The sequence below is a fragment of the Rhipicephalus sanguineus genome, chromosome 1, assembly GCF_013339695.2.
Source record: "Rhipicephalus sanguineus isolate Rsan-2018 chromosome 1, BIME_Rsan_1.4, whole genome shotgun sequence".
Taxonomy (NCBI): Eukaryota; Metazoa; Arthropoda; class Arachnida; order Ixodida; family Ixodidae; genus Rhipicephalus; species Rhipicephalus sanguineus.
Window position 1 is genome coordinate 233394428 of NC_051176.1, and position 26665 is coordinate 233421092.

General features: G+C 46.4%; 1 protein-coding gene across 2 annotated transcripts in view; it reads right to left on the reverse strand.

Annotated features, from left to right (window-relative positions):
* The window catches only part of LOC119374689 (RNA-binding protein 39), a 69484-nt gene continuing 42819 nt past the window's right edge, over window positions 1–26665 (reverse strand). For both annotated transcript variants that reach the window (XM_037644874.2, XM_037644865.2), the window contains 2 exons: window positions 6880–7221; window positions 1–114 (listed from right to left, as the gene is read on the reverse strand). In XM_037644874.2, coding sequence (XP_037500802.1) covers window positions 29–114; window positions 6880–7221 — 428 coding nt within the window. In that variant the 3' untranslated portion in view covers window positions 1–28. The remainder of the gene's footprint in view (window positions 115–6879; window positions 7222–26665) is intronic.

Sequence of the window (26665 nt, forward strand, 5' to 3'; positions counted from 1 at the left end):
TCCATGCACAACCGTCAAACTCTTTCATTCACAACAGGGCAGTTGTCGTTGCAGAGTCCGGGAAAAGAGTGTGGTAGCTCATGACTGGGACATATGCTGCTGTAATGATACGGCCTGAAACGAAGGAAGAGGATCAATGAGAATTATGTTTGTGAAAAATAAGCAAACAAATATAAAAACAAATTGTAAAAGCTTTTAATCTACTGCCAGTGATACACCTGCAATTTGACCTTTGATAGAGGCAAAATATGGATTCAGAGCACTTCTAGCACAGAAGTCAAAATGTAAATCTCGTGTATTGTTAACACTTTACTGCATTTGTAAAACGAGCTTGTGGACTCAGTTACTGTGGACCAATAATAGAAATTTTCAATGAATACCTCATGAACAGATTTTTTTTTTTACAAGTTCTTGAGAATTCTGCTTTTACAGTAAGCCGAGTAAGTTTTACATTTAATGCCTCAACTCAAGAATTCACACTGTCCGTGGCTACTCGCGAGATCCGTGAGAAACACTGAAAAAAAAAAAAAAAAAAAAAGCCAGGCCTGCGTGGAAAGCGCACGACAGTCACAGCGAAAGCTGGAAGAGCGGCATTTCTCGAGCCCGTTATAAACTCTCTTGTGGCTACTTATACAAGTACACTAGCAACATACCCACTACACCACAAATCATAATTTTTGTGAAGTTGGGAAGCACCCACCACGACATTGCTCGTCATTCTACGGAGAAGCGAGGTACCATCTGTAAGGTACTTTGTGCACTTTGTTGATGCGACAGCTGATGATAATGAAGAATTATGGCTTAGCCCTTTGTAATGGGTTGGAAGCTTTAAAGGACCCACTAGTTACGTAATTCACATTGTGTGACGCCCGGTCGTTATTTAACTCTCCCACCACGCTTTATAGCATACGTTAATGTGAGAAAGAGAGAGTGAGGGAAATACCTAACTTAATATATTGAGACCCTGAGGAAATGGATCACGGCAGCCTTATGGGCTTCCTTGGCAACCAATAGAAGTGCACTTTCCAGGAACCCACTACGCTATAAATCATAATATTTGTGAAATAGGGAAGCAGCCACCATGCAATTTTTCATCATCAGGACCAAATAAAGTTATTCAGTCAGTCAGTCTGCAGAGAACCATGGTACCCGCTAAACACCTGTAAGGTATTATGTGCACTTTGTTGATGATGTGGCTGATGACGAAGAATTATGGCAGAGCCCTTTGTAATGGGTTGGAAGCATTCAACAACTCACTCATTGCGCAATTCGCATTGTGTGACGCCTGGTTACAGAATTCGCATTGTGTGACGCCTGGTTGTTATTTTACTCTTCGACCACACTACAGTAAATATGTTAATGTGGTTCCTTCCCGGCATGAAGCCTGTATAGGGTCTTTTTGCAAATCATTTTCAAACACCGGCATGGCTCTGAGGTAGAATGCTGGGCTCCCACGCGGAGGGCCCAGGTTCAAACCTCGTTCCATCTCGGATATTTTTTCTTATTTAGTCTTTTTTTTTTCTTATTTCGCGTGATAGTGGTTATAGACATCGGCGGCGGCGGCGACCGACAACTACGGCGCCAAAAACAGTTCTGCTGTGATCTCAAAACAGCTTTCGCCGTAAAAGGCACATCGCAGCAGGATCTTGTCAGGAAAAACACTATTTAACATCAAATTTCGCTTTCGAGTGCAGTTTGAGACTGTTAATCATGTTACTGGCAACACAGACTGTTTGGAACTCTATGGCGTTCAACCTAGTCCTCTAGTTCAAACCACTTCCGGAAAACAGCTGCTAGCAGCAGTGAAACGGGATGTGCCGGCCGCCATACGGCGCCGCGCTGACATGGTGCGAGCAGTTGGCAAATGCAGAACCGTGGAGAACCGTCAGGGGGAAAGGGATGTAAAGAGCAAAACTGGGGAGAGGCGAAGCCTGTAGGGAAGGGTGTTTCAGGGCAGCGATGCGGGCTTGTTGGTCTGTCATGCTTCTTGGATGGGGGCGTGAAAAGAGAAGGACGAAGGGAAGAAAGTAGTCTTTTCGCACCCCCATCCAAAAAGGGTGTTTCAGCTCCACTAACGTGAAACCTGGGAAGGGGCAAAGCATGCAGTGTGCGCTGGAGTATCCCACAACAAAATCTTTACTCTTTACTGCTTCACCGGTACACTAACGCACCATCGCTTTGCAGACGTGTTTCAAGAAGTGGTGTTTCAAATAGATTACCGTAGAGCTGCACGTTTGTGTCTCTGGTTTTAGATAAGAAACTTGAGTGCCTTGGTAAATATCGCCGGGGACTCTGACACCGCTGCTAAGCCAAACAATGTTTTAAGGAGCGACGACGATCCAATTTTTGTGGCGCATACCCGTTTATGATGGACTGTGACGACGACATGACATGCTGAAAAGGCAGGACCCTAGGGTGCTTCACCCCCAAGAAATTATGGCAGCTTTGCACTAGTGGTGCCAAGCCTCGAGGAAGAGCCGAGCCGGGTGGCCTTCCTTGATTCTCCTTATTTTTCTCTTTCTTCTTATCTTTCTTTTTCTCTCCGTTTCTTGCACCTCTTTTTGTATCTGTTTCTTTTTTTTTCTCACTCTATTTGTTTCTCTTTCTTTACTTTCATTCTCTATTTATCGCCCCCTCTTTCTCTATCTCCGTTTCTTTCTCTTTCTTTGTTTCTCTCTCTCTATCCCTAGTTTTTCTGTCTTTTTTCTTTTTATATCTTTATTCCCTTTATTTATCTCTATTTTTCTTTTCCTCTTTCTTTCGCTCTCTCTTTTTCACGTGTTCGTTTTCATTTGACACTCGCACCTGCTGTACACGGTAGTGGGGCTTGCCTCATTCCTAAGGGGCATACCCACCTAAGGAGTTTTGCACGACGAGCACAAATTACCGATAGATTAAACAGCTTCACTGTAAAGAGAATCAAGAGAGCGCGTGCCGGTTCATGATGATGAAAGTTTTTTTACGACGGAGCACAAGTAACCGACAGCTTCAATAGCTTAGCTGCTAAAATGTGATGTGCACATGGCTTTTGTTTCGTTTGTAATTTACTTCATAAGGTGTTCACAGACAGGGGAGAAACTGACCCTACATGTGCGATTAGACCCGGCCAATACGAGGCATCCCTCCCTTATGGTCTTTTAGCAGTCTAGCTATCAGCTCCTGTACTGCCCTTCTCAGCCATGGCGAAAAGAATGAGACCCAGGAGTGTGTTGATTCGACAGCGGACACTTGACTCACCGAGCTACAGAATAAAAGGACATTCCGAATTCTGTGAACCGTGTGGGAAAAATGACAATTGCACGGTTATGTTCAACTGTTGACACTTTTGTGCCATAATAAAAAATAACACGTTTTGCTTTCCTGTCGTAGATATAGATCACACACATGTTTGTTTTGAAATTATTTGCACTTATATAAGAAATTATTGTGCCTACGTTTACGACATTGGAGGCCTAAAACGTGCTTTGCCTGCCTATATTTGGCGCCTAAGGCGTTTTGTCTGCCTATTTATGGCAGCCTAAAACAGCCTTTTTTAATGCCTAAAAATCCGGCCTCTAGTTATGACACTTGCCTTCGGGCCATAAGTACTGGGTTCAAACCCCGCCTCACCAATAAACTTGCTTTGTTTTATTTATTTCTTTATTCACTCCTCCTGCTGGTCACGTGACCTGAATGACGACGACGAATGCACAGGATGGACAGCGTAGTCTCATTTCTAGCATCATTATCACCATCATTTCATTTTAATTATTTATTTATTCAGCCCCCCTCTAGGCACGTGACCTGCAAGACGCCTACCACTGCTACTACAGTCGAACCCAGTTATAACGATCCCAGATATACTAATAATCTATCTGTTATAACGACCATATTTTTTCCTTTGCTACCCGTTGAAACTGTGTCCACATATAGTGAACATTTGTCAAAGCCTCCTATTTATACAACGAACACGTTAGACACAGTCACGGTAAAAAATGTGGCTGATACGAAGCGAAAAAAAGTTAAAACAAGTCTCTAAAGAATGGAAGCGGCGCTCGCTCGCGCATGCCCCGCTCCAGTTTACTCGCGACCAAGATATCCTAGATCGGCAAGCACTGCACACAAATTTCTGATGCTGCGAGCAAGGTCACCTCACTTTTCAAACTTTTTTTTCAGTGGCGGAGAGCGAGAGGGGGAAAAAAAACCCGGCAGCATAAAGCCGGTCAACTTTCACGCGGCAACCTTGCCAGTGAGACGGTGTCAGTTCATTGCAAAGGCGGTGAAGCAACGCAGCGGGCGTCACTTCATGACGCGAAAATGCTTAACTTGTCACCAGAGCGGTTACTAGAACTTGTGCACGTTTTTAAGGGCGAGTTCATATACAACGACTGCTGATATAACGATCAATTTTCGTGGCACTTTCGAGTTCGTTATAAACGGGTTCGACTGTACTTTACTAGAACAACGACAATGATGACACAGGGTAGACTAAGACAGCTTCGCTTTAATAATAACAGTAACTAAAAAAAAAATGTGCAAACTTAACACTGTCTGTAATCTAAAAGTGAGAGTACATGAAGGTGCATTAACACTTTGAAGATTTTCACGAACCATCTTAGAGGTTACAATATGCAGTTGATGGGCGGTGCGGCACGCTTGCCCACGCTAAAGTTCCTCGCGCTCGCGTGATTGTCGCTACTTCTGCGGCCACATAGGCAGCACCTGTTTGCATCTGCAGGACAGCATACGTTCATATCAAACATGGCAGGGTGAAAATCAGTGCGCAAAAAACATACTCTAGCACACTGTAGGCCGATGGGCCTTGGCCAGGACCACAGAAAAATTCGTATCACCCCGAAATTCGTATGAGCCGTTATCGTATCCCCGACATTCTACTGTACAAGTGTGCAGAGGCGAGAGGTACAGAGCTGTGGCGATGGACAGTTAGTGGCATCAAGAGCCCGCATCTAGCTTGGCCAAGGAAATCTCCCTTGGCCAAGCAATAAGAGTGAGTTTCCACACCATTGAAAGAAGTTATTTTTTCGAGAGATACTTCAAGTAAAGCCAAGATTTCTGGCTGAAGAACAAGCATGGGTGAATATAAAAGAACATTTAGTGTTTTTATTCATTCTGTAATACATGTGCTTAAAATTGGCAAGTACTTTTAGTACTTTCCAATTATTCTCTACTAATTTTTCTTAAGGGGGGACACTGGTCTGGAAAAATCATGGAAAAAATCAATTTTCTGAATATAGCATTTTTGTAACATACAGGCATTGTCGCAAGTGCTGACCAAGTTTATTACATCTTGGATTGATATTTTAGCCCCAACAGCAATTTATATCACCAAAACAAGCTATATTTCGATTGAGAAAAAGCACAAAAATTGGGATTTTTTACTGGCATGCTGCTTCTGAATGACGTGTGATGCAGCAGTAGGCATGCAGGTTATGTCCCTGGTGGAGACCAATCATCTAACAAAAATATTTCAATATCTTCTATTACATGTGGTTCAAAATGAGCTTTATCTGTTTTCATGCATTTTCTCAAAACAAGCTTTTACTCACCCTGCTTGTTTGGTGCGACAATTGCTCAAGCTCTAGAATAGCTACAGCTGTAATGTTTTTTGCTGTATTAAGCTAAATGCATAAAGCTTGAAATGCTGCAAGCAGATTCCTTCTTTTCTGCAGTGCATGCAGTGGAGCATGCAGTGGAGCAGCGGGCAGATGGGAAGGGATGCGCAGGTGCGCTGTGGTGCGTAATTCTATAATTTTTTAAACTGCCTGTGTTCTTTATTGTTAGTAGCTGTACTGTAAATGCTAAATTTCAATTGGCTGCTAAATTGCTAATTGTTGTTGGATTTGAAAACTGCTTGCAGCAGTTCGATTCTTATTCATTCTGCTTTCCATTCATGCATTAAACATAACTTTCTGCCCAGTTTATTATTATCTATTGTCTCACCAAATAATAGTAATTAACATTTAATTATCTAAGTAATTGTTTGAGTTAAAGAAAAAATTACTGCACTTTTGAAATCAGCACAAAGAAATACATATATATCTGTGCTTTTTAATTGAATCTAGTCAGAAAATTAACAAGATAGCCCCAGGTACCATGTCCCCCCTTAAGAACCATCTGCGATTTGTTATAATGTAATTAGACAAGTGTTCATGTGTATTCCAGGGCATATGACTGCCTGAAGAAAATTCCTTTACGTTCTCTCAACTCTGGACTCTGATTCTGTCTTCAAATCCTCCCAAAGACCGCAACCCAATCAAGGGGGGCGGCAGGTGTGGAGGGAAGGGGGAATCACAAGCATGCAGTGGAGCAGCGGGCGGATGGGAAGGGATGCGCAGGTGCGCTGTGGTGCATTGGTGTCGAGCTCATATTTGATAGAACTCAAGTTGATTACTAGCATTAGTGAAACTTTCTCTCAGTTTCTTCAATACCATTCATTATGCAAGTACCCACTGCTCGTGATAGTGGGAGTATGGAAGGAGCACCGCGAAGCAGCAAACTGATGTTAATGCTCACCCAGTGACATGAGCTGACCCCTTATGTAAAAAAAAGTGTTTGTAGGAAAGCATGAGTCAGCCCTGCCTTACATGCGTGCATTGAGCAGTGATGGTAATAGCAACTAAGTGCATGAACAGCTGACCCTCCCACCATAACACTCGTGTACGTGTATATACAAGTATCATCGAAATTGATCAACAGTTTAAAAAAATTTTTAAAAGCAGTGTCCCCCTTTAACAAAGATATGCTTAACAGTTCCTGCCCCATTGAATAAGGAGTGTTTATGCCTCTACATTGCCAAATGCCATGTCTTACTCGTAAAGTTCTATGATGTTAATATCTCAGATACACCTAAACTACTGAGCAAGGGGAAAACGAACTCACCAGCAAACCAGCGGCCATGCAGCGCATTGACAGAGGCTACTGCTGAGGCAATGGTTGGGCACTTGACATACACGTGTCCCTCAGGTGATGCCCGATCTACGTAGACATGTAGAGCTCCACCATGCTTGCGGCACTCCTCAATCACATCTCGCCGAATCTCCTCATCCCAAGACGGATTTGTTTCAGTCAAAGGGTCAAACATGTTGGACAGCAGGAAACACTGCGTGGCTATTGTTGGTGCAGCTGCGGCCGCCACAGCAGCTGCTTGAGGCTGTCCTGGCAGGACTGCGGGGTTCATTTGAAGGGCATTCACTGCAGCTTGGGGTATCTGGAACCCTGTACCTGCAAGTGAGAATAACTCATATCAATGACTTTGCTGCAATGCATGGCCATGTGTGCCTCCAATGACTTCTAGACACAATGATACTTTTTACTGACTAAGATTCACAACCAAGGCCAACGGAAGAAAAATCCCAGCGAATTACGTAGATGCTGATATTGTAGTTGAAAACTTGATTAATTACTACTGTTTGGCTGTCAATGGTAACTGGGAATTTGGCTTACTAAACAGAATAAAAAACTATTACTTATCCCCACAACGTCCTGCCACCTATTAACTTGTTCACATTTACTTCTAGCATCCAGAATACATTCAGAGAAAAAAAAATGTGTGATGTAAAACCTATTGACTTAGCAATTAGTGTTCTGAACTATCCACAACCGAACCATCACTGTGGCACTTCAAAATTGCCGGTACAGTCTACACTGGTTACAGCAGACCCACGTACTACAAACTTTCGGATATGAGAGACCATTTTCAAACCTTAGTTTGGTGTACTTATTTTATTAATGTAACAAACTCCACTTCTAGCGGACAACACTACACCAAAAGACTATCGTCTACAGCAGTGGTTCTCAAATGGGGTCCGCAAAGCCATTTTTGGGGGTCCGCGAAACCCATGCTCGGAAAAAAAAAAAAAAAAAAAAAAAAACTTTTTTGCAGGCACACTATGTCCCATGTCAGTGGCTTCTTATTTTTGGTATGCTTTGCCACATAACACTTTTGCATTGCAGTGTAGCTGACTTATGTTTCTACTCCTTCATGAGATGGCTGTAAAGTAGGGGTGTGCGAATATTCGAAATTTTCGAATATTCATCGAATATTACATTCGAAATACTCGTATTCCATTCAAAAATCGTGTATTCGAAAAGTTTCGAATAATCGATAACTTCGAATATTCGAAAAATTCGAATATGCGATTCGATTATCATGCATAAAATAACTCGTCTTCCACATTTCTGCTGCGTTCGTATCGCTAAAAACGTTGCCGAGAGGAGCGATAAACATCCTAAGTACACGGAGGCACGATATCTGCCTGCGGCGAGCGCCCCCGTAACGTATGATTTATTCCTGGTGCATCTCCGACGTGCAGCGCTGTTGGCGATCATGTAACCATACATTTTCAATATTATGCGGCCATAACGTGCCGCACTACCACTCGTTCACTATGTGGGACCACTTCTGAAGAAAGACAGTGACCCATGTGACTGGTGGCGGACTGTAGGCACCTTCAGATACCCCAGTCTGGCAAAGCTTTGCCCCATGTACAGGCGCTCTCAGAATAATTCGGAACGCCGGACACGCAGCAGCGCGCCGGCGGAGTATGCGCGCATAAAAGTAGTACTATGGTCTGCGCGTGCGCGGTCTCCCTAGCAAGCGAACGTTGCTCCGTATTGCACCTAGATTCGCGTTGTGTTGCTACAAAACGGTGCTCTCTGTGTCCCTTAGCGTTTTGATAAAGGGCGCTGGGTGGGTGGTGTCTGTGAGAAACCGCGTGTGTGCATGCACGCGCGTTGAAGCAGAGCCGTCGTGCCTGTTCGTGTGCTTGGATGACACTTTTATTTTGCTACTTTGCTTCATATTTATTATTTGATCAAATTATTTCCGGTAGGCGACTGTGACTTGCGCTCGCAAAGGACGGTGGTTTCATCTGATGCAACCGTGAACATATCAGACTGATAAGGAGATACGAATATATTTGGAACACGGTGTAAGAATATTCAGGTGTTGACACTGCGCGCGCCTAAGCGGCCAGAAAATGTTCGGTCGTCGGTCCGTTGAGCGGTGCGCCATCTAATGGCTTGAGGCGGAGAGCGCCCGCGAGTAGCCGAATCACGGTGGTGCTGCGTCATCGCCGCCGCGCTCGCCTTGTGATAATGCTAAAGAGCACCTAGCGCTACCCTTTTGGTGCAAGACAACGCCAGTCTAGATGCACTAGGGAGCGAAACTAGCTCGCTAGGGAGGCCGCGCATGCGCACACCGTGCGTGCATTTATCCGCCGGTGCGCTCCGCCGGCGAGCGGCTGCAGGCTCGGCGTTCCGAATTATTCTGGGAGCGCCTGTACCTCCCTATACCAGCCACTTCTGTTCCAAGCGAGCGTGCCTTTTCAGTGGCAGGGGGGGTTGTCTCTGTTAGAAGGGAGCGCCTGCTGCCTGATCATGTGGAGCAACTCTTATTTCTTCATGATAACATCTAGTCATTACTTTCATTGTGCCGTGATATTTGCTTGTGTTGTGATGTGCATTGTGCTAGCCTGGACATTGTGTTCTGGAGATAGCAGTGTATGTTATGTTGCCAGTCAGGCTGTTAATGTTTTTTTTTTTTTTTCAAATAGCTACATGTTAAATAAAATATTGTCTCTGTGGAGGCATTTTTCCTTTGATATTCGATATTCGAAGGTGGATATTCGTATTCGATTCGTATTCGAAAAAATTGATATTTGCACACCCCTACTGTAAAGTTTTTTTGTTGCAGTTTTCTACTAAATATGCACACGAGCATGCTTTTTCTAGGCTTGCATATTTGACTAGCAAACATACTAGAAACAGGCTGAATATGGCTTCAAACCGCGCAACTTATTGCCAAGCTGTTGAGTTTAGTTTGACCATTTTTTGCCAGGGAAAACAAATAACCTGCCAGCGTAACTGGTTGCTTCAATGTATTCATCGCTGCGCAATCACAACCTGCGCGAGTTGTGGTGTCCGCAGAAGCATAGATGCAAGTGGTAGTACACTTCATGCAACTTCTTCCGTCGAACTTGTAGAAAATACAGATGCACTTCTTCGTTAATGGTTCCCTTTCAGCATTAGTTTTTTGGTACCTCACAATCTTTGGCAGCATACCGGTGGTAGTTGAAACACAGCTTCGATTGAACCATCTTTTCGTAATTCAGCAGTGGCCTCCAGTTTCAAATAGTGCTCGTACTCTGCAGCTCAAAATTCTGCTTTTTCACCATCACCGCAACCGTGAGTTCAGGTACTGTGGACTTCAGACAAAAAGGACATTTTTCATTGGATTATCTCATAGTCTATTAAAATAAGGGTAGACTGTATAGTCTGTCATCATTTCCTGCACTTAAATAGCATTTTGATGAATCAAACTCATGTATATAAAAATTAAAGAATTACACATTTCGCAATGTGGGACTAAAGCCCATTGGTACGAAAAGCTCTGCCCCATTTTGTGCATGAACACGAAACTCAGTAAAGGGTGCACTCTAGCAAAAAGCTTTTGTAAAAATAAGTAACCTTTTTTAGATATCTGCTAACACTGTACTTGCATAGTTTAACCACAATTGCCATGAAAGTACATTTCCTCAAAGATACAGATTTGGTGGCCAGCCACACATAATAAAAATTGGCATAATAACGAGACATTGTTGCAATGACCAATCACAGAAAGAACAGAGGAGCTGAGAGGCCTGTCCTCGCTCATTGCGCAGCGAGAGTGAGACTCGGGCAGTCGATGCTATGAAAGTGTGACCAATACAGAACATGTCCAAACGTTAGCGCAAGAGCAGCAAGTAATAAGGGTATACAGCGTTTGTTTGTAAAGTAATGAGACTGGGTGTCGTAAAAGAAAAAATTATTGATCCAATCGGTACATATTACAAAATTCTTCAATAGCATCCTTGGGCATCGATACACTGCTTACAATGCAACTTCCTGGCTGCAAAGGCTCCCTGAAAGTCAGCCGCCGTGAACTCTTTCAGAGACTCTGTGTCAGCCCAGTGGATGGCGAAAAGACTGTTGAAACAGTAACCTTTCAGGCTTTTCTTGAACTTTGGGAACAGGACAAACTCGCATCACTTGAGAACTCACATCAGGGCTGCATCAGGGCTCAAGCGATACCGAAACTGAGCGCACCAGGGCACGCGGGAAATGCTGCCGCTGCGTTATGTCAGACTGCAACTTATTGCGACTAACTTTTAAAAAAGATGCGTCGCAGCAGAATTAGGTCAGATAAAACAAGTAGTTTCAAGTACACAAGTGCACTGCTTATCTCTTTTGCTTGTCTGCAGGAAGAAGCGCCACAGTGGCTGCCCCCTACTTTTATGCTGTGCAGTGGGAAAAAAAGTGTAAATTACAGTGTTCGTGGGCACAGCACAAAATGACCAGATAAGCACGAAACATCACACTCAAAGAATCAACGGTCAACTTGTGTATTTGAGACGACTTGCCATTTGATTATGCTGCGATGCGCCTTTTTTCAAAGTTTGTCGCGTAAAGTTCCGGTCCGACGTAACACAGTGGCAAGACCCACAATCCAGCAGGCGCGCATGCCTTGGGACCTCAACTTTTGTCACTTGGCTCCCGCACCGGCAATATGATGAGAATTGTGGACAGCGTGCAGCTGCTTGCCATGCAGAGGGCCCGACACGCATAAATCATATTGACATTATTGAAGAACAAGGTGGGGCAAAAAGGATTTGTTTGCCTACATATCCATATTATAAGTTTGTGGCTGTGGGGCAAAAAGTTGATTCTGTTGTGGACAAATGCCCAGCCCACACTCACAGTCAGAACTTGGGTTTGCCTTTGTACAACCGAATGTTACCACAGTATCGCAGCCGATGGATCAAGGAATAATTTTGCATACGAGACAGAATAGAACTATGCTGTGCTATGACAATGGCAAACAATATTCCGTGGACCTCCTATGTGCGTTTTGCCTGATCACATATGGCTGGAAGCAGGTGCAGGACAATACAATCAGTTGTCACTTCAAGCCCACAGGATTTTTCAAGCCATAAGACACTAGAAATGGTCAGAATGACCGTAGCAATGATATGTACCAGGATTGAACCCTGGATGATGGAGAGGCGGCACTATGTGCACGCATGAACGACTTTGGTAAACACGACAATGGCAGATGCAACAGATTAAGTTTCGAGGACTATTTGACCGCGGACACATGATGTGCAGAAACCATATGCAGAGATATGCGACAGTGGGCCTTCCAAAGAAGATGGAGGTGATACTGAAGCTGCCGGAGGAAAGCTTTAGCTACAGTCACTGAGTCACTGAACACAATATGCAGTTTTGTGAAGTGTAGTGGTGGCAACAGTGACATTGTTAGCCAAATGGAAGACATGACATATGGTGCTTTGAACTACCATGCAAAGCAGTCACTCATCGATGACTACTTCAACTGAATGTTTTTCAAGGGAAATGAAAGTGCAGTGTTCATGTAGCAATGTTTCACATGTTTATTTGATGTTTCTTCATCAATTCTTGATCATTCAAAAACTGTAATTAGAAGAATTTTTGTGATTTGACGGACTTCCAAGTTATCGAGGTTTTACTGTACAGCAGTCAACATTAGTTTAAGACACGGTGTAAGAAAAATTAGGTATTGAAACTCTCGACCCGCAGCGACACAGAGAGCACGTCCAGATAATGTTCAGCTATAGTTTATGTGCCGGCCACAGTTGCACGGGGGGCACTGCGACGTGGGGGCCTGAGGAACCCAGCGAGACGAGGCGAAGGCCCGTTTCTTTTTTTTTTTTTTTCCCCCTCCCTCAGCCATTGAAGCGGTGTTACCGAAGTGGTTGTCAGTGGCGTTTCGAGCTGTTGTCTGTGTTTTGTCATGCTCTTTAAGTGAGGACACTTGTGAGACGCAATCGACGACATAAAGTAACAATGCTGCGTGCCCGTCGGTCCGATGATGGCAGCAGATACCACGAGGTAAGAAAAATACTTCATATAGGATACCTATAGGTGGAACGACTCAACTTCAAGACAAAAAGGCATTGCTGTTTCAACCAGCACTTCGCGGAAATTGTGAATTTCCAAAACAGCGAACGCGGCTAGAGCGTGCTAGCAACTAGAGCAGGAAACGCATGTTGTGTTTTTCGGGAACGAAAAATGCGATGTGTGCCGAACGCCACAGTTGCATCAGACGTCGGTTGTTATAAAATTGGTGCAGAAAGAATTTTCGTTCTTTAACTGCGTCGTCCCGCTGATAAATACCTGACCTACCGGACCAACGGACGCAGGCGATACACGCCACGACACTGAACGATTCGTCACAACTTCGTGAAACGGGTAGGACCCCCCGTCCATGACCTTTGAGATTGCGTGCCTGCCAGCGCGCAACCTCAGAGGCCACGCCTCGTCATTTATAGTACATGTTCTGGTTGCAGTTGCTTGGGGGGGGGGGGGTGCGCGATGTGGGGGCCTAGAGGGACCAAAAGTGCCAAACACAATCTGGACGCGCCCTGGGGCGGAGTGTCACCACCTAAATTATTCTTACACCGTTGTTTACGAGCAACATCTAGTGTACCTCACAGGTTAGAAGTTTTTTTTTTTATTTTACCAGCACTACACCACGTAGTTCTTAAATCTAGAGACCACTCTAGAAGCAGCCAGGGCTCTACATCCCAATTCCGATGTTCGTGAGGATGCTCCCTTAGCGGTGGGCACTAAAGCAATGAACTGGAGCATCCAGGTGACTGGATGCCATCATACAAATGAAGACATGCTCACTCAGGGTGTCTACCGAGTTGACATTTCTAAATTCCCCAAGTTTTCCAGGTTTTCCCTGAGTGTTTTTGCTAAAGTTCCCTGAGTGAAAGAGAACTTTGTTTTATGTCAAGATGGGTAGACACCATGTCGCTCGATGATGTCACTCTCTAGTACGCATGTTAAAAAATAAAGATGACGTAATCCCATTTGAATAGTACAGAGAACAGTTAAACCTCAATATAGCGAAGTTGGTAAAAGCGGCAATTTACTTCGTTATAGCAAAACGTCGTTAAACTGGAATTCGACCTTTCATGCAAGGCATAGTTACCGAAGGATTAATATTAAACTGAAAATGCCAAAAGAATGCTCGGCAACGTGAAAAAGCTTTTTTTTTTTTGCATGAAAAAAAAATCAGTTTTGTTGAGCCAGAGGTGCAGCAATCACAATTATATGCCTTGCCTGAGTGTCACGTGTAAAGACGAAACAAATGCAGGTTTAATGCACTGTGGAACTGCGCTTATTCTGCTGCTGCAGCTTGTCAAATCCTCGCGTGTTGCCCAGAGCAGTGCGACGCCTTTGCTATCATGTTGCCCAGCCGAACCATTTGCTCTCCACGAACGCGCAACATCAAAAACCGTCGCACGTTAGAGAAAGAGTCACAGTTTCACCGCGAGAGCGAAATAGTGAATCTGATAGCAACAAATAGAAATTTTATATGAATATAGGCTAGCAGCTCACTCCTTCAGGAAACGCAGCCGCTGCATTAAGAAAAGTAGCCTATCTATGGCTCAGGGGCGTATCCAGGTGCCTACTTGGAGGCAAGGGGAATACAAAGGCTGAAGCCACCGCCTCAGCAGTGCATTTTCGTGGGTCACGCATATTTACAACAGCCCAGATGGAATTATGGCGGCGCCTAAGAAGCCTTCGTTGGAAATATGCATAGGGAAGCAGGAAAGGGTATATCGATGAGGAGAGAGGTAGAGAGCAGGGACAACATTTTTTTTTTACTTTTTCTGGGTAGCGGTAGGCAAAGCAGCCTGACAAAGGGGGCAAACACAACAGGCAGCCTGTCAGAGAATGTGGACGACAGGCATTAAAGGGAGGGGAGGCGATCGCCGCGACCCCCCCCCCCCCCCCCCAACCTTCTGGATCCTCCACTGCTGTGGCTTCAACGGAAGTTTTGTAATTAGAGCACAACACCTACAAAGGTATGAGCAGTCTGCTGATCCCCTCTAAAGATACCGTGGCACAAGCGACCACACCCACTGGTACAAATTAAGTACGCTCTTCCTGCCGGACTCACACAGCCCCCCCCCCCCCTCACCAAACCTCCAGCTCCTATCTCCATGTGCCCATCGCGCGAAAGAGACGGTCGGCTCGTTTCATCTCTGCTTAAGCCCCGTTCGTCGGCAGCGTTCGCGCCTTTTCACTCACACAGAGTATACGATGCACGAGGTGACGTAATTCGTGATTTAGACTTGATAAGGAAGATCGAAGGCAAAAAATTCACCTGAAGTGTATATAATTGCTATCACAAAAAAAAAAAAAGCAATATAGCTGCAGTCTAAGATCGCATGAAAGCACGGCAACAGCCTGAATTACGGCACATCCGATTATGGTGGCCATGGTTTCTGTTTTCCGACATCGCGCGCCGAATCGAGCATGTGGGACCCGTGCCGTTCTCACGAATTCCGGTCGCCGCTATGCCTTGGCTCTGAAATGTTTTGTGATTCGGCTTTGTAGCAAAACGTCCACATAAGCAGTGGTGTGGCTGGTAATTGCGAGCTGCAGCCCCAAAAAATATCGGTCGACTATCTAAAACTTGGTTCAGCAGTGCCCTCACCGGAAAAAAAAGAAAAAAGAAGAGAAAAAAAGCTTTCACTTGCTGTAAATAGGCCTGTTAGTTATGCTCGCTCTCGTCTGGAAATTTATTCTATTCTTCACAGAGTCCTAAATAGCATCCTTGAAGCTCGGGATCAGAGCGAGTGAGCTCTCCGATAACCGCCAACAAGCTTCGCCGTCTTTTTACTCGCCGATCGGGATGGCTTGCAAGATACCAGCCTTGTCGGCCACATCCGCTTCCTGAACGATCGCAATCACTTGCAATATAACTCAAGCTCGTTACATCTACTACAACAAATCATGCTTGATACTTGACGCGCGGCGATAACAAAAACACCGTATCGGGCGCTAACGCACGGCACACGCGACAAATAATACAGAACTACACCGCGTAGTCACAGAACACCCTGACAACATTGCGCGATACGATGTGCCGTGGTTCATGGTTCCCCCATGCCACGCATTAGCCGATGCTCTTCCACTCAACCACTCCGAAGGCGAGGAGAGCATCGAGGTGCGCTTCTTCCCCGCAGCCGCCGTTAGATTTGAAAAATGCGTTCACAAAATCTCGAGCCAGCGTTACCGCGACTTTCGTTCCTTTTCAATAAAGTTACTCTGGATTTTCCCTGATGGGAGCACGGTTTCCCCGAGTTTTCCCTGAGTTTTTCCAGAATGTCCAAAATCCCTGAGAATTACCGGTTTTCCCGGTCGGTAGACACCCTGTCACTGCAATGACATCAGGCACACAACATCAAGCAATACAACCAAGAACCGAACTTGTGACCTAGCACTCACAGCAGCAAAGCCAGCATGGAAAACCTTAACATTGATTTTAATTCTTACTCTAATGCCATAATCATACATATACCGAAACAACTGGAATATGCGTCAAACTGTTTTAAAAAAAGGAAACACGATGAAAAGTCCAGTCCTGTCATATGTACTGACACTGGCAGAAAAACCAGGGGTCTGATAACTATGGACAGCTAAAGTCAACCACCTCAATATCCATCATTATAATCAGTTGTTTCATTTACTAGCCTTGTGCCACAGGGTGGTCCCATTTTGCATTTTCTTTGTTCACGATATTAATGCATAAAGATAGTGATGCCTTTGTAATGACGGCACAATTCAAAGGCTCTCTATCATGGTTGCAACATTTTACGAAGATAACGCTTACGCCCTTTTTTTACAGGGTGGTTGTACAGGGGCTTCGCTTCTGTGCATTTTTATTGTGCATCAACACTAGTTTCTTCTGCTCACCACGATGCCGGTAGTCGCCTATGCTGGAGTGGTCACATTCGAGAGGGCTCATTCAGTGGTGACAAAGGGGGATATCACACATCTCTCCTCGCTGGTGAAGGATCATGACCAAGCGCAACTGATCGCGCGCAGTGGCGGCACGAGCGAGCTATGAGAAAATGCAATGCGCCTGCGAATAGGATGTCCTAATTGCTTGTACTGTGCTGTGGCAGGCCTTGGTTGCTTAGTTGATGGGGTCGCAGATGTGCGGACATCCGCTCTGCAAGTTGGTTCAAACATCTCATCTCCTCTCTCCAGGACAATTAATGACTACCAATCAAGACAGATGTGTGTGCACACCTTTTGTGACTATGATCACCGATCAAGACAACTGATGAGTTTGTACCATCGTTCAGAATTCCGTGTCACCTCTTTGTCATGTGCTAAACTGCTTTGCTGGTCATCCACTTTCACAGAGTGGAATGGTTCATAAATCTTTCCTTGGCCTTGTGGCATGCAGAACCGGCGTGTAAATGCACACGTAAATGAAATGGCATTGTCACTAAGCAGCACTTGAAATCACATTTGTTTCACAGTAAGGGCACCTTTTGATACTTTCACCATTCCATGTACTCTTTTTTTTTATTACTACACTTGAACCCCTTTATAGAGACATGCACCGGGGAGCAGTTCTTGCCAATTACATGAGGTGTCTCTTATAAGGAGGTCCGTTGGGGGGCGCTGACCAGCGTGGACATCTCCGCATCGGCTCCGAATCTTTTGCTTTTTTCGGGTTTTTTATGGAGTTTTCAACCTAGTTCTCTGCTCTGAATCAGTGTATAAGGAGGTTTTGTGCACGTGGATACCCGATTTCTGGACTTTGGGTGCGTATTTGCCATTTTTCGACCGTTTTTCTGATCGGAACACCGCGGAAGAGGGCTAGCCCTAACATTAAGCTTAGCGGCTTTGCCGCTTCGCCGCCGTCAGTTAGGCCTAGTGACGAGTAGGGCGGTTGCTCGCCGCTTTCCCGAGAAGATGCAAGTTGAAGTGGAAGGCGAAATGATCGAGGAAGAGGAACTCAGCGATGCGGGCTGGAATTTTGTGCGCGGCAGGTCTTCACAGCAAAGAATCGGCGGGCACGAATCGGATGAAGGTTCTAGAAGATATGGTGTCGGTTCTGGCGCGTCTTCCCGCCGCGGCCGTTCAACACTGAAAAAACGGATTATTGCGTCCTCTCGCATGCCCGACTTGCCGGAAGATCACCGACGGATCGTCATACGACCGCGGGATGGTTTGGATCTCAGAAAAGCAGGACACTGCAAAGTTGCAGAGGCAATCATGGCCGCTGCGAAGATCACTTACGACGCTGCGGGAGAAGACGTAGTCTGCCCCAACGTTACACAGAATATCGTCGTGGTTAGTACGCCACTGGAGGAGCACGCGAAGAACTACGTGCGCATTAAGCAAATCAAGGTTGGAGAGAAAGTGTACAACGTCAACGCCTACTACTCCGCAGGTGACGGCTACTGCAAGGGTGTTATTCGGAACGTGGACCGGGAAATCACCGAGAAGGAACTCAACACTATGATTGTGCATTCCGGGAATCCGACAGCCATGCAAGCCAAACGCATAAAGGACACTGGTTCCGTGGTCATCGTATTTGAAGGCTATGAGTTCCGAATCACATCAAGTTTGGAGGTGTTCTTCTCAAGTGCTACCTGTATAGGCGGCAGGTGGATGTGTGCTACGTATGCGCAAAAGTAGGCCATCGAGCGGATGTATGCCCGACGCCGGAGAAGAAAACCTGTCGTGGATGCGGGGTGGAAAAAATCCCACGGACTCACACGAGTGTAAAGCGAAGTGCAAGCTATGCGGAAAGGGTCACCCAACGGGTGATCGGACTTGTAAGCAGCGCTATCAGACTCCTTTCATCGTGAGACAGCGACGAAGAGAACGGATTGAAGAGTCAAGACGGGAACGACAGCTTCCCGGAAGATTTGAAGATTTTCTTCGCATCGAAGAGCGGGGCGACCAACGGCGGAGCCATGGCTCTACCCATCGCTCAGAGTCCGCTGGCCCTAGGTCACAATCCGGCTCAAGGCTTGGTCATCTCCCGCCGCAAACAACATGGGCGCAGAAGGCTGGTGGTGTGAAAACACAGCAGATAAGTGGGGGTAGTCCTACATGGCAGCCGGGCAGTGAGGAACTTAAACAGATGAGAGAGGAGAATTCTCTTCTAAAGGAGATGGTAATGACACTTAAAGAGGAGATCGGAACGCCGAGGAAAGCTTTGGAGGCTACTAGTAAGTCGGCTCCTGTTGCTATGGAGACTTCGGCAGGACCTGTAGGTCGCAAACGCAAAGCGGTAGGTGATGTAGCTGTTTGGTTTTGAATCGTTTCGGGAGACTATGGAGAAGTCGCTATCGGAGATCACGAACATACTCCAACAGCTTCGAGTGGACGTAGGGGAGCTCAAGAAGCAGAGCGCTGATCACGGTAAGCGACTTCGAGCATTGGAGACTAGGACTGATGAGGTCCAAGTAGTTACACCACAGGAGAAAGGACAGACGCCGCATCTCCCTTCGCCACAGTCAAAGGCTGGGGCGGATGTAAACGCAAAATTTGACAGCGAAAATCGCGGGGCAAAATAAGCAGCACCCGGCACTCCGCGTGTGGCAGTGGAACTGCTGGGGGTTTCAAAGAAAAAAGGCGGCATTGTGCCAATTTATTAGAGCTAGAGAAGGCAAGCCACATGTCCTGTTGCTGCAGGAGACTCTCCTAGAGGGGATTACCCTCTCTGGGTATGAAACTTTCTGCCTCACCGGCGGCATCGTCCGTTTCCCGAACCGCGTGTTCGCTCCTGAACCGGCGTGCGGTCGCATTCGCGGGCGATGTGCCCCGGTGCGCCGCACCGGTAGCAAGGACCGCGGAAACCACGCTGGCCCAGGAATCGGATGACGGCAGGGGGATAGCGGTGTGCGTTTCCAAGCAAATCTCGGCTCTCGTACATCACGTCTTGACAAGCGATTTAAATCAAAATATCAGTGCATTGAGCTTCTCCCCGGGAGGCGACTGCTCGAGGGGTTGCTAATTTTACATGTTTACAGTTCCCCGAAACGTTCGAAGGACCGCTTTTATGACCTTATTTCAAAGGCTATGAGTCTCGCGAACCGCGGGAAGATCCGCTTTTGGTGTCTGGAGATTTGAACGCGCCACACACTGCGTGGGGGTATCCAAGAACTACAACGAAGGTGACTCACTTTACAAGAGCACGCATGACTTGGGCATGATTATGCTGACTGATCCCCGTTATCCGTCGCGAATAGGAAATTCAGCTTGTAGGGACACAACGCCTGATTTGACTTTTACAAATTTTCAGGATCACTGCGAGTGGACTAATTTATATGAAGACTTAGGTAGCGACCATTATATACTAGAAACTACGCTGTCGGCAACTGTCACAGCTAGCAGGAAACACACTATAGTGGACTGGGATCTTTTCCGCGATATTCGTAAAGATGGGGGCTGCTGGGAAAATCTTGCGGATTGGAAACAGAACTTATCTAGCAACGTTAAGAGGGCCACAAAGGTCATCGAGACGCCGCCAGAGATTGGGACCATGGATAGCAAACTTGAACACCTCTTCGAGGCCAGAAATGGCCTTAGGGAGCGCTGGAAACTGAACAAGCTCAATCGGCGGTTAAGGCGGATTGCTGAAATTAACAGGGAGATCGAGACTTACTCCATGCAGCTTGAGAGAGCGCGATGGGAGGAGACATGCAACATGGTAGATGGACAAATGCGTGTTGGGGGGAAATGGAACTTGTGGATGTGACATTATTGACTGCTAGTGGGGCTAGAATTCCCAAGGTTAGCTGTATCAGGGTATTAGGCATGCTCATTTCAGCGGATGGACGTAGCATGGAAACTTTACGTAGATTAGAGCAACATACTGCGGCTACGCTTCGCCTCATTATTAGAGTTTCTAACAGGAAAGGAGGCATGAAGGAGGACAATCTTCGCCTCTTTCATGCCTTCCTCATGAGTCACGTTCATTATGTTGCGTCTATGCATCATTGGCTCGCTGCAGAAAGGGAAAAGCTCAATGTACTGATCCGTAACACTGTTAAAAGGGCACTCGGCCTTCCAATCCGAACTAGCACGGAGGGGCTGTTAGCATTAGGAATTCACAACACGTTGGATGAAATTATAGAGGCTCAACGCACGGCGCAGATCTCTCGCCTCTCGGTCACCCGGGCGGGTCGGGAGATTTTGGCACGTGCCGGAATTTCTACAATACTCCAGGAAGAGCGGATGACTTCTCTTGACTCCGCCGTTAGACAGGCACTCGTAGTTTATCCTATTCCTAGGAATATGCACCCTCAATTTAACTTCGCAAGGAGAAGGGCTAGAGCCAAGAAAATTTTGGAGCAGGTGCACTCGAAGTCGGGATCGTCGACCTTCACGGACGCTGCGCGTGCGGATAGGAATCATTATGTGGCCGTTGCGGTCTCTGAGCGAGGTACAGTAATGTCGGCATGCTCTGTCAAGGCAACCTCCCCGGCAATAGCTGAACAGGTATCCATCGCACTAGGGCTTTTGGACTCATCCCGTGTTCAGATCTATTCTGATTCCCGTTCGGCGGTTAGAGCCTTTGCCTCTGGCAGGGTCTCCCCACCTGTTGCTAGGATTCTCAGAGGTAGGACCATCACTCCACATCAGATCATTTGGTTCCCGGCCCATATGGGCTCCACGATCAGCGGCATCACCAACTCCAACGAATTGGCCCACGCCCGGGCGCGAGGACTTGCCTTCCGCGCGGGGCTTCACGGCCCTGGCACGTTGGACCGCTCCGCCCCACCCGGGGCCGATCCTCTGGATGGGGGTGCGGCTGATCGAGGGTCGCGGGACGTTCTAGCGACATTTAACGAAGTCACTTCACATTATCGTTTGAGTCGTAGGGTCTTTCCTCCACCCCATTCGCATCTTACCAGAGGACAAGAAGTCACGCTCAGACTACTACAGACAGGGGTTTACCCTTGCCCAGCTAATGTATCTATTTATATGGATATATCTCCCGACTGCCCGGACTGTGGGTGTGTGTGTGCATTTGAGCACATGATGCGGGACTGCCCCCACATACCCAAGGAACTCAAGGCGCAAATCATCCCAAGACAAGGGTTTTATTCCGCCATCAAAAGTACGGATCGTCACCGTCAGCTTCGGGCAATCCAAGGGGCCCACGATGCCGCAGGCAGGTACTCCCTGCCTGTTCCAACGTGGGAGCGGCCCGCAGGGGCGTCAGGGTAAAACCCGGCTCTCCTCCCTCGGTGTACAATAAAGTTATCTATCTATCTCTTATAAGCAGGGTACCATGTTCTCATTTTCTGATCAACTCCAATTTTTATGCAGGCACACTGGTGTCTCCAGTACCCATTTGTCTCTTACATAAGTGTCTCTTATAAAGGGGTTCAACTGTATTATTATTTTTAGTACTTCAAAGTTGGGGGTCATCCTATATTCCAGCCTGACCAATATTCCAGTTTTTACAGCAACTTCAGGCAATGTCTCCATTTTACTGCAAGAAAGAGCATGGTCGTTTATCCCACCCTTTCCTTTTGTAAATAACAGCCCCATTTGTTTTCACTGCTTCTGCAAACCACAGCATGCAACTGGGTGATCATCCTCTAAGGAGAGAAATCAGAAAATAGGTATAACATTAAAGAATTAAGGATCGTTCTTTACTATAAAGTGCCTCTGATTTAGGTCTGCAACCAAATCCGATTTCTGTTCTTGCATGCCCAACGTGGTGATTCATTACGAAGGAGTGAAGACATCTCCTGCTGGATCTGAGGAACTGGTCCATACTATTATGATTACCTAAAAAAAATCAGCACACAGTGTGAGCTTCTATGGCCAAACGTGGATCTGTATTTGTTGTTTATGTACAAAACGAAGCATTAAAACTTGCTTAGATTTGTTGCTTTGAATGAACTCTTAGAGGAGGATGTCCAAGTAGACCAATAATTAACTGACCCATAATTTATACGACCTATCAAAAAATAACTGCACTCATTAAATTGGCATAAAATATAAATATGTCTGTTTTTTAATTGATTGTCATCAATAAATAAGCAAGACAGTGCAAATACCACATCCTCCCTTGAAGGGGCCCTGAACCGTTTTCCCGAAGTACTGTATAAACGCGTGTAAGGGCCGCACCCCGTTTTTTTGAAGTGCATATTCTATATATATAAAAAAAAAAAAAATCCACGTAAGGGCCGCACCCACACTTTCCTCAACCAATACGTATTCAAAATGCGCGCTTCTAGGCGTAGTCGATAGATGGCGCAAGGAAACGCAACCATCATCATCGTCACCAGAGTATATATATTTTTGGATTTTATTCGTGTTAAGATGTTCGTTAAGTGGGCTAAAAATTTTAACTTTTTTATTAGTATTCATAGACCTGCCAACTAAAGGTTAAAGCAGGATTTTATCTTTACCTTCTCACATCTCTATACAAACGCGCTATCGGCGCTATCCATATCGGCATTAGCATCACCAACTTTGGCATGGCGTTCGCGTTGTTCGGTTTGTGCAGTTCAGCCAGAGAACATGGTTCAGCCAGCCATTTGCTGTAGTTTTCTGCACTGTTCGATGAACTTCGTGCAAGCTTGTTTTCTACACGGCGTTCACGTTTTAGCAAGATGGGCAAGTACCTGAATAGCTACACTGCTGGCTATAAGTTGAAGGTGATCGAGTATGCTCTCGAGCATGGGAAACGTGCCGCCGGCAGAAAATTCGACGTTGACGAGAAGTGTGTTCGACGTTGGTGTGCTCAAAAAGAAGCCTTGCGAAACACCAACAGCACTAAGCGCGCTTTCCGAGGAGAGCAGTGCAAGTTTCCCGATTTGGAAGAAGACTTGCTCCGCTATGTGACTGAAGTGCGGAATAATGGTCTTGCACTGACAACGGACATGCTGCGTGTGAAGGGACTAGCCTTGGCGACTGTACTTGGGTGGATCCTATCTGCGTGGAGCTCAGTGTCGACAGACATTGTGTCCCGAAGTTTTAAAGTCGCCGGGATATCTAACAGCTTGGATCGCACGGAAGATGACTGCTTGTGGGGTGACGGCGCTTCGCCGCACACCATCTCATCTCGGACTCCAAGTCTGAGGACTCGCCGAGTGACGACGATTGAGCACGTATGTCGCCAGAAATGTCATATACTGCAATAAACGCTCTTCCTTCGCTAACTGGTGCGTTTCTACTTAAAAAAAAAAAAAAAATGTCGCGTGTATGGGCCGCACCCTGAAAATTGGCCCTCATTTCTTGAAAAAAAAGTTTATACGCGTTTATACGGTAAACATCGCATGACCTCAGTACAGTCAACGTCCGATTTTTCGGACTCCCTAGGGACCGCGAAATCGTCCGAAAAATCGGGCAGTCCGAAAAAACGAATTCATGTTTTTTTATTCCGCTCAAGCGGTCAAATCGCCACAGCCATGTCCAAAACAGCTTTAATGCCTCCCAGTACAATTATCAGGCATATTGGTATGCACCCAGGCTCTCGCAAATACATTCAGTACCTGCCGCGAACCCCGCTTAACTACGAGCCAACCGCTACTTGCAAGTTCGCATCTCATGATGAGCGCTGCTGATACCAGCAAAGCGCGGGATAGATTACGGCTTTCTCGCATGGAGCGCTTGGAAACGATGACGCGGAACACAAAGACTGTGGCGGAAGAGTGGACGACTCGTCCGGCTTTCCCCGATGCGTGTGTGCATGCAAACGATGCGCACACACATCGCCGAATCTCCGCCGATACGGAGCATTTGCTGCCGTGTCAACCTGATCGTTTCTAGTTGTGTGCAGCACATCGCCAACTAAGCTGACGCTGTCAATGTACTGTTGCTATATCGTACGCACGCATTTATCATGAAAGGGTTCGTGATGCGCACTTTGCTCCTGACCGCACACGGGCGCGGCAATGACGAGCTGGTTTCGTCCGTGAAGGCAACGCGTCTGTGCGGCGCGGCGCATTTGGATTCTCGGCTAGATTAAATGCGTGCAGTACGCATGCAACTGCGCTAGGCCACATGCGCTACCGAGCAGTTAACTGAAGATGCTTATCGTAAGGGTTGTCAGCAATTAAGCCGTACTGGCGCGTCTGCCACCTGCCGCCGTCACACCTCCGTGCATTTTCGCTGCTTATCCATAAAGACATCGGCGCACGGCGCCGTGATAGCGGCCCCTTTGAATTTTTGGTCTGCTTCACCCCATAACGCTTCGGCATTGCGGCAAAGCTGACTTTTGGCCTCTGCTGCTGTCGCAAACATATCGACTCGCGAAAGCGCTGGTTTGAACCTACGAGATGATAGACGCGGCAGAGGTGGGCCTTCAAATAATGCCTTTCGGACCTGCAATTTGGGCAGAAAGTCCGAAAAATCGGATGCGGGAAAGCTTCAGCATCCGAAATTTCGGACGTTCTAATACATTGACGTCTATGGGACTGGTGACAGTGCCGCGAAAGCGTCAGAGTTTTCGAGCATGTCCATAAAATCGGGCGTCTGAAAAATCGGCAGTTGCCTCAAAATTGATTGCTGCAAAAATTTCTCAAATCTGTAAAGAACGAGCGGAGTTACAGTGACTTGCGGCACGCTTTAAGCGCTTTCTTCTCTGATCCTGAGGAGTGCGCTGAAACCTTCATAGGAAGGGACGGCACAGTGGAAAGAAGCCACGTCAGCACGTGTCATGACCTTGAGCATGGGTGATGAAACGTGACTGCTCTTTCCAGTCAAGATTCCCGTCAGCACTAGTATGGCTAGTGTGTAATGTCAGCAGACTATGGAACGTGGTGCTGGCTCGTGGCGGCACCTCATAGCAAGAAGCAGATCTGATCCAAATGCTGTTCTTGATTTATATTGGCTATTAGCCAATAGTATTATAGTATCTGCTGGGTGACTGCAAGCAGCAGGTGCCGGTGGCCCCTAAGAGAGTGAGCACAGGCTGTACGAAAAGAAGATGCTTGAGAAAATGGCAACTTCATGCTCCGCTTCTAAACTCTCCTAGCTGCACACAACTGCAACATTTGGCTGAGCTGCTCCTAGCAGTATTTGCTTTCTACAGGATGTATTTTTGCACCAAACAAAAGGAGTGGTTCATGACCCTATTAAGTGGAGTTTGTTGGACATATTGGCATCTAAAGAACTAATATATTGCATGGTTTATGCAGCAAAACTACACAGTAAGCCGAGAGGGATGCCACAGTGGAAGGCTAGATGTAAGGTTAGGCATAAGATAAGCAGGCAGTGAAGAAGCCAAACAGTATGCAATGCTGGAGATGAAGGACAAGGATGACAAAAAGGTGGCGTTTGGAAATATTTGATCGGAATCCATTGTAGCGCCCTTGAACCAAGCTCTTTTGCAGATTTATTAAATATTCATCTTGCCTCAACATATACTCTCAATGCCAGCATAGTGGCAGAATAGTACAGTAAAAGCTCGTTAATTCGAATTCCACGGGAACGCTGAGCAATTTCAAATTAAACAAAATTCAAAATAATGAAAGTGAGCAAAAATGGGTGGATTTCGGGGGTGGGGGCACGAAAAATATTTATTGGCCAAAAAAGTCGGTGATGACCATCTGCTTCTTTTCTCTGAATGCCACAGCTGCGGCTCTGTGTTCCAGCGCGCGGACGCGGTGCAGGGAATCCTCTTCACCCTCTTCAAAGCTGAAGAAGAGACGCGCCACATTAAGTGCCTCCATCACCGCAGAAGCTGACGGGCGCACAGGCGCTTCGTCATCTTCGTCTTCCTCACCTTCTGGCTCTTCAACAACAGGCTGCGCACTGGCTACTTGAACGATAGTGTCCTCATCAGTCAGGGCAC